The sequence below is a fragment of the Hipposideros armiger genome, unplaced genomic scaffold, assembly GCF_001890085.2.
Source record: "Hipposideros armiger isolate ML-2016 unplaced genomic scaffold, ASM189008v1 scaffold_201, whole genome shotgun sequence".
NCBI lineage: Eukaryota > Metazoa > Chordata > Mammalia > Chiroptera > Hipposideridae > Hipposideros > Hipposideros armiger.
This window is the reverse complement of record NW_017731551.1, coordinates 1,987,918-1,997,385: the sequence shown is the minus strand read 5'-3', so window position 1 is coordinate 1,997,385 and position 9,468 is coordinate 1,987,918. Positions and strand designations below refer to the sequence as shown.

At 36.8% G+C, this 9,468-nt stretch overlaps 1 protein-coding gene across 4 annotated transcripts in view; it reads right to left on the bottom strand.

Moving 5' to 3' along the window:
- IFT56 (intraflagellar transport 56) overlaps positions 1-9,468 on the bottom strand; it is a 38,913-nt gene that overhangs the window by 23,977 nt on the left and 5,468 nt on the right. For all 4 annotated transcript variants that reach the window (XM_019653294.1, XM_019653295.1, XM_019653296.1 and 1 more), the window contains 3 exons: positions 8,241-8,290; positions 7,018-7,163; positions 5,764-5,935 (listed from right to left, as the gene is read on the bottom strand). In XM_019653294.1, coding sequence (XP_019508839.1) covers positions 5,764-5,935; positions 7,018-7,163; positions 8,241-8,290 — 368 coding nt within the window. The remainder of the gene's footprint in view (positions 1-5,763; positions 5,936-7,017; positions 7,164-8,240; positions 8,291-9,468) is intronic.

Genomic DNA, 9,468 nt, shown 5'->3' with positions numbered 1-9,468 from the left:
GCCGGCGACTGATCTGCCTCGCCCGGGAAGAGCGCAATGACGGTGCCAACTTGGGCCAGTGAAGCAACATCCTCCACAACTAGATTGAAGAACAAAACTGACAGCAACTTGTATGTTCCCCAGCACTGTTCCCATCCCCCCGATTCCCCAATAAAAATCTTTAAAAAAAAAAAAAGAAAGAAAATAAAAGATAAGCATGAAAGCAGAAATGGAAACTGCAAAGAGTGATTTCAGTGTGCCGACAAGGTATCCTATACCTAGCGAAAATATCTTATAACATATAAAAGGCAAAATAAAAACATTTTCAGGCAAAAGAAAACAGTTTGCCACCAGACTCTCACTAAAAGGATTCTGAAGGATAAACTTTACTTCCATCAATAGGCAAAGGATCCAAGACGGAAGGTTTGAATTCCAGATGAGAATAAAGAGGGATGAATACAATATTTAAAAATGTTGGTAACACTAAATAAATACTGACTATATTTAGCAGCAATAATTTTCTAAAAATATAATACTAAAGTACATGACAACAATAGCATATAAATTAGGAAGGTAGTAAATGAAGTTAAAATATTGTAAAATCTTTGTATTGCTTAGGAGGAAAGTAAAAATTAACATTAAACTTGGTTAAATGAAAGATGTCTGAGGTAATTTTTATGGTGACCACTACAAGTATGAAAACAGAGTATATAACTTCTGAAACTAGCACAGAAAAATAAATAAATATAAAAAATAGTCAATCAAAACCAATCCAAAAATTGAAAAATAGGAGAGAAAAAGAAACAGAAGAGGGAGACAAATAAAAACACAAAATAAGATGGTAGATTAGATTTACACCTAAGTAACCACTATTACAATATAACCAGTAATTAAACCTAATTGGATTAAATACTAGAAAAAGACAAAATTTCAGACAAGATACAAAAATAAAATCCAACTATATGTTTATAAGAGACACACTTAAAATATGAAGTTATAAAGAAGTTGACAGGAAAAGGATGGTAAAAAATATATCCTAAAAATACAAACCAAAAGAAAAACTACATTAATAGCACACAAAATGATCTTTAAGGCAAAAAGCATTATTATAAGAAAGGGAGTCACTTTATACTGATACAAGGTTCAATTCACCAGAAAGATATAACCATTAAAAATGTGTACATTCCTAAAAAAATGATCTCAAAATATACAAAGTGAAAATGAAAAGAATCAGAAGAGACAAATTCACAATAATAGTGAGAGATTTTAACACACCCCTCTCTGGAATTAACAGTAAGCAGACATAACAAAATTAGTAAAATAACAGAAGCTTTGATATATCATAAAAAACTAACTTGACTTAATAGACATGACTTAATGAGCAACAGGGCCGCTGCTTCAATTCCCACATGGACCAGTGAGCTGCACCCAAGCTGAGCTGTCACTGAGCTGCCAACAAGTGCCAGGATGGCTCAGCTGGTGTAACAACAAGATTGCCTGTTCGATGGTGGGCTATGCCCACCTGCAACTAAAACTGAACTTGGCACCTTGAGCTGAGCTGCCGCCTGGATGGCTCAGTGGATAGAGCATGCGCTCTTAACAACAAGGCTGCTGGTTCAACTCCTGCATGGGATGGTGGCTATGCCCACCCGCAACAAAGATTGAACACAGCACCTTGAGCTTAGAGGCCACGAGCTGCAGATGGGAAGCCAGATGGCAACTGGCGCCCTCCACAACGAAGACTGAAGAACAACAACTTGGCTGGTCCCCTCCCCCAACTCCCCAATAAAATCTTAAAAAAAAAAAAAAAGAAAGAAATACCAAAGGAATCAAATCATACAGAATATGTTCTCAGACCACTATGTAATTATGCTAGTAATTGTAACAAAAAGATAACCAGAAAATTTGCCATGTATTGGGAAATCAAGAATTTTTCTAATTAATCCAAAATAATTCATACTGGAAATCAGAAGTCATATTGAATACTCAAACCTAGAATGCAGCTAAAGCAATACTTAGAAGCTTATAATTTTTCAATGGATATTTTAGAAAAGAAAAAGGCTTAAAATTAACAAGCTAAACATCCATTTCAACAATGTTTTAAAGTACAGCAAGCCCACTGAAAGAAAACAGTAGGAAGGAAATGACAAAAGTACAGAAATTAATAAAGTAGAAAACAATCAAACAATAGAGAAGATTAATAAAACCAAAAGTTTTTTTAGACTAAAAAAATTAAAAATGTAGATAAAATGCTCCAACTTCTAGAAAAATACAACTTACCAAAAATAATACAAGAAGAAATAGAAAACATGAGTAGTCCTATCATTATTAAAAAAATTAAATTAGTACTTTAAAACCTCCCAAGCCTAGGTGACTTCATCCACTACTACAGTTCTAGCAAATATTTAAGGGAGAGATCTTGACAGTCTTATGCAGGTATAGTTCATTTTACTATACTTTGTTTTATTATGCTTTGCAGATAAATTTTTTTTTTAACACACAAATTAAAGGTTTGTGCAACCCTGTGTGGAGCAAATCTACCAGCATCATTTTCCAAAATCATTTGCTCAGTTCGTGTCTCTCTGTCACATTTTGGTAATTCTTGCAATATTTCACACTTTTTCATTACTATATTTGTTATGGTGATCTGTGACCAGTGATCTTTGATGTTACTATTTTAATTGTTTTGGGGACACCACAAGCCATGCCCATATAAGATGGTGAACTTAATTGGTAAATGTTGTGTGTGTTCTGATTGACTAGCCATAGCCCTCTCTCCCTCTCCTCAGGCCTCCCTATTCCCTGAGACACAATACTGAAGTTAAACCAACTAACAACCCTACGATGGCCTCTAAGTGTTCAAGTGAAAGGAAGAATTGTATGTCTCTCTCTTTAAATCAAAAGCTAGAAATGATCAAGCTTAGTGGGGAAGGTGTGTTGAAAGTCAAGATAGGCCAAAAGCTATGTCTCCAGTCAGCCAAGAAATTGCCACAGCCACCCCAACCTTCAGCAACACCACCCTGAACAGTCAGCAGCCATTAACTTCAAGGCAAGACCCTCCACCAGTAAAAAGAATGACTTGCTGAAGGTTCAGATGATGTTACTACATAATGAAAAGACTACAGTGTAGCATAAACATAACTTTTGTATGCATTGGAGAAACCAAAAAATTCATGTGACTTGCTTTATTGTGATATAAGCTTTATTGTGGTGTATGCTGTATTGCAGTATAAACTGATCTGGAACTGAACCCACAATATCTCTAAGGTATGCCTGTATAAACTTTTCCAGAAAATAGTAAAATATGGTACCCTCTCCATTCACTTAATAAGGCTAGTATAACCTTTTGTACCAAGACCTGACAAGACCTATACCAACAAAAAAATGAAATTATAGACTAATCAAATTGATAAGTATTGATGCAAAAATCTTAAATGGTATATTAGCTAGCTGAATCCTGTGAAAATTTATTATAAAGCTGCAGCAATTAAGGCAGTATGATATTGAGAGCAGGAAAACAAATGAATCAACAGAATAGAATAGAGGGCTTTGGAATCAGACAGACCAGGGTTTGAGATCTGAATTTGCCAATTGTTGGGCAAGTTATTCAAAGCATATTAAGAATTAAGTCAATCGTTACATACTTACTATAAAAGAGCGGAATGCTATTGGTGTTTGTGGAGAGAATGAACCATATAATACAGAACCCATTGTATGAGTTACTAAAAGAATTCCTGATCGTAAATGTTTTAATAAAATTATCATAAGTAAACATAAACTATAGCCTATTCCTACCAAACAAAAAAGTTTCTTAGGATACATTTGACATAGTCACCTACTGCTGGAGTACATCATAAAATCAATATGGAAATTCACTGACACGATTTCAAATGAGAAAGCGTGCCTTTTGAGGAGGAGGGGCAGGGCAGTTTGGGGACCTGACTTGGATGGCACTAGACCTACAGAATATTGGTTAACCATGCAGCTCATCCCAGACTATGGAAAGAACACATGCAGATAAAATGTAAACATTTCATAGACTGGAGTTTACACCAAAATTGGCAAAGCTCCCCAAATTAACTCAAGGTAGAAAGGCAAGAATATATACATTTTTAATTTATTCTTACCAAGGATGAAAACTTCAAAGAGATCAAATTGCAAATCCAGTTTACTATTAAACCTTCTGATGTGGGAAACTAGCCAATTAGGCAGACTCAAGGGACTCTTTAGTTGAAATGAGTATACCCAACAACGTATTTTATATAATATGTAAATTGGCTGTTCGATTGTATCCTGAGCAATTTAATTGATGGGCTTTCTTTTGCCACAACTGACCACCTTTCTCAACATAAGCCACGAAACGTGAACCTGGGCTTCTGCTAAGGGCACATGCTCTCCACCCCTCCCTCCCCCGCTAATGACTAAACCCTGTGTCCCTCAGGAGTCGAATCTCCTGCCAGCATGAAGCATGTTAATACTGCTCCTTGCTATTTTGTTTTCACAATAGATTTTGCTGTGATACAGTTCATTTGCTAGTTTCAGTTTCTTTCCTCCTCCTCCTCTAGGGTGGCATGATGCCATTTGGAACTGCTTTTTGGGCAGGGGTATGATTTTAAAATTTTGACACATGCAGAAATTTTACATTTAAATTTTGGTGGCTTCAACTAAAGTAATGGCCAAGGAACTAATTTCCAAATATGGCGCCCTCACAGGGTTAACCTAAAAACCATCTACATATAAAGTATATACATCTATATATACTGTATATATATATATATATATATATATATATATATACACACACACACACACACACACACACACACACATGTATCTGAATTTGTAGATATAGTATAGAATATGCTATGTATCTATTTATATCTCTATCTAAATGTATTATGTGTGTATATGTGTATATGCATGTATATATATATATATATATATATATAATGCTAAATAACATATATAATGTTAAATAAAAGAGAGTCATATTGTATGGCCTCCTGTATGCTCTCAGAGAGCAATAATAGAATTTATCCACAGGTTATCAGGAAACTAAATAGTGAATATAAAGTATTCTGCACAGTGCCTCTAATTAGCTAATTTCTATGTATTTATAAAATATCTACCACTATTGCTTCTTGGGGGTACCCTTAGAGGAGACACTGACGTGTACGAAGCAGAGAAAGACACTCCAGGGACTGAGAATGGTGTCTGCAAAGCTATCGTGATACGAATATGGTGTATGGAACCAACTCAGCAGCCGGACTAGAGAGGACAAGACCAGAGGCAGGGAAAGAATGGAAATAAGAGATGAGGACAGAGGAGTGCAAAGGAGAAAGGGGTAGGTAAGATATCTAGGACACAGAACTGCTGGGAACTGGTGAATGATTAGATGGGCATGGAGGAGAAGAGAGTGAAGGATATCCTGGGTTCCGAGGTGATCTACACACTGTTGACATCGAATCACAAAGCCGCCCACATACTTTAGAGGAAGAAGTGGAAATGTTTGGTTTTAACGTATTTGAGTTAAGATAAGGCATCTAGGTAAAGATCATCTACGCTATATTAGGCACACACAGAGAACTCAGAAGTCGACATTCTTTTTAGGCCATCTGATAAGTGTAAATATTGATATCCTTCGGTTCTTACAGAATTACACTGGCAATGACAAAGGGGTGTTATTAACCAGGAGTTATAGGTAATAGTTTCGTGAAAAATCCAGGAAGTAGAGAGTAATCCAAACTGGAATAAAGCAAGTTAAAAACAAATTTCCATCACTACCTCAGCTGCTTTGCCGTTGTAAAGGCGAAAATGATTGCAGGCCTTGAGATTGAGTGCGATGGTACTGTCAGGAATTTGCTGGAGGTAAATGGCCAGAACTTCTTGAGACACATCATAGTAATCCAACTTGTAGTAACATAGGGCCACATAAACATTGAGGGCAAGGTACCCCCTAGTAGATGGAAGAATTAAAGGTTAACAGTTTAAGTCTACTTCACAGAAACATTGTCAAACCACAGAGACTTTTTTTTTTTTAGCTGAGCCATCCTGCCACCTGTTGGCAGCTCAGCGGCAGCTCAGCTTGGGCCGGGAATCGAACCAGCAACCCTGTTGCTCAGAGCTCGCACTCTTGAGCGAGCTCTTAACCAACACAAAGACTTTTTTATGGCTCAAATAAACAGCAAGGCAAGGAGGATATGAATTTGCCTTTTGAAGAAAGAAGGCAAGATACAATCAGTGAAATCATTTTCTTTTTGCATTGTCATATTTGGGTGTTTTGATATAAGTAAAGATGACAACTAGAGGAGAAAGGGAAAAAGTTCAGCTCTTATCTGCTCATGTTTAAAAACAAACATATGCTGTAATTGAACATAAATGTAAATAAGCACACACCATAGAGAGGACGGACAGACAAGTCAAGTAGACTTGATGAGTGAAAATGGGAATGGGTGGGAGACTGTGAAGGTAAAGCAAAATAAGGGAGAAGGGAGGTGGATGAGATATTTTTGGAATGTGAGAGAAAGGCCACGTGGTCAGTGATAATTGGAATGTTAATTTTTCAGAATTGTTTGTTTCTAATTTTGTCAGCAAGTTACCCATGATGTAACTATAACACTGAAATTGATACATGGACCATGCATTTTCAATAGGGGTAATATCACCCCCAAAGGGGCAAAAATTTGTTCTTGTAAGGAGGTGGGAAATGGTACCACTCATTTTATATATAAAGCATAGATATACATATAGTACATAAACAGATATACGGTACATCTGTTGTGTTAAAATATCGTGGGAGGGCAATTAGGAAAAAGAAAGAGTCTAAAAAGGCTCCTTGGAAGGGTCATAATGACATAAAGGTGGGAACACCTTGATCTAGACGATAAGGAGTTACTACTCTCACCAGATTATTAGCTAAACAGAGTTGAACACATGGTGATACTAGATCTAAAGGACACTATGTCTTCAGCCAAACTAGTTACAGAAGAAACTATAATAACACAATGAGATTTTGAGTAGGTATAAGAGGACACAGACCTGTCATCTAGCAGTATTCGCCTATAAATATCAATAGCTTCTTGGTAGTGAGATCGCATATAGTGGATGGAAGCCAAACTGAGTTGATCTTCTATGATATCCTGAAGATTCTGATGAAAGTTCATCAACTTCTTTTCATCATTAAACTAAAATAGAGAGAAAGGAAAATCCATGGGCACATTCCGTTGAACAGTGGCTTAAGAGAGTCCTCAAAGATGTTTTTACAACATGTGCAGGAAGTTAAAATTAGGCGTAAGCTCATGTGAAGAGCACCTTTGACATCACAGTATGGTGGGAGCAAAGCTGCTTTTTGGATTTAGCAAACATCTTAAACTATTTTTCAAGTGATTTAGGTTTAGCAAGACCCAAAATGTGATTTTCCTCTCCCTCCCAGTACCTTTTCCCCTTCAATTTAAGCCCTAGGGTATTTTGAAGGGAATTCAAGCCACATGTTTCTGATTCATTTACACTTAACTCATCAACATGTAGCTTTGCAAGGGTCATTTGATGTCAAAAAAGGCTTTTTGAAATATATAGTCAATGTACGTATACTATAGATTTATATTTATACACACACATTTAACAGCACACACACACACAAAAGAAAAAAATACATGTAAAGATTCACATTAGAATACAGTCAGAGAAATCAACACCCATGTTACAGAGGTTTTAACTCCTCTTCCATTAGCCATTTTGTGTCTAGGTTCTCCCGGTTCCCTTCAGTTTCTTGTTTTCTTCCCCTTTGTCTCTCCTTCAGAGAAAGAATGGAAACAGCCTCCAGAGGCGTGGCCTTGACAATGAATCGCCTGTCAGGCACAGCTCATATTCATTACTCGACCCCCCATAGTTCCTCTAACCTTTTTCTTTTCTATCTATTTCTTTGTATTTTCTCCCTTTCCTTTTTCCCTACGTCTCTTTATCTTTTTTATATTATGTTTATAAGAGAGACATTTAAAACATAAGGACACTGAAAGGTAGAAAGTAAAAGGGTATAAAGAGATATAATAGGCAAACAGTAACCAAAAGACAGCTGGTGTAGCTTTACAAATATGACAACACAGGCTATATGTGAAAAAGAATTTTTACAGATAGAGACATTTCATAATGATAAGTGTTTCAGTCCACTAGAGGGACAACAAGAATTTATAGTTATTTTTCATGATTGTTGGAAACAAGAAGGATAAAAACAATACGTGTGAAATGAGAATATGGATACATACCTTGTGAGCCAAGTGAAAGAGGAGGCGGTTTTGAAGTCGGCTTTTTGGAGCTGGGGGGGAAAAAAAATCTGAGCTGCTTATTAAAGAACTCAATTCTCTGTGGCACTTAGTCCCATTGCAGGAATGACATGAGACTCAGATAAATCTTTCCAAATCCTTACCTATCTGCTCCTGATATGTCTCTGCTATGTAATATATCCTATTCTAGGCTGGTCTCCACCTGCAGTAGCAGCACGAACCAGAAGAAAGTTCCACGGTTCTGTTCTTCACCACTTGTTCTACCTGATTCTATTATGGTGACCTCACAGCACAGCACTCCACACACAAAGCCCACTACTTGCTGTGCTGTTCACTGAACCCAAGACTGAAAATAAACAGGTATGGTCATCTCGATATGTGTAGGAATCCACTCGCATTCGGCTGTTCTTCCCAGTATGTGCTGTCAATTCCTTCTGAAATTTCCTTTTCCACAATTATACTGCCATAGTTTCTGAAAAACTAGCTCAGCCTCTACTCCACAGATCTAGCATGATACTAGGCCACAGTGTAACAGGTAGCCAAGCAAAAAGGTTAACACTTTTCAAGTTCAGAATCCCCTTTGCACTTTTGGAGAATTTTCCTAGTTCTGGATACCCAATCCTATATCTCTTTACCACAAAAGTCATACGTGCATGTATAAAAAAAGAGAAAATACGTACGAAAAGAGAGAGAACTACCTTGATCACCTTCTATATGACTAACACTATCTGGCACAGATAAAGTCTAGAAACATGAGATAAAATAAGTAACTTAAAGGCCCTTCTAACTTAGTTAGGAAAAACTGTTTTAGTACATAAGAAACAATTTGGGTACAAATCGAGAAAGGCTTTGAGTTCCACATTTCCCATGAATCTGAGCAGGAATTCTTTCTAAATATGTATATGTCAGTTAATTGGCTAAAAATTCTACCCTGAAATACACTCTTCCCTAACAACTTTCCTAACAAACATTCCCTTGCCTATGTTCTGTACATTTCTTTGAATTTAATTTGATTCATACTCTAATTATTCTTAATCATTTTTTTTTAAAGATTTTTTTTATTGGAGAATTGGGGGGATGGGAACAGCGGTGGGGAATTGGGGGAAGGGGAACAGACAAGTTGCTGTTTTGTTCTTCAGTCTAGTTGTGGAGGACGTTGCTTCACTGGCCCAAGTTGGCACCATCATTGCGCTCTTCCCGGGCGAGGCAG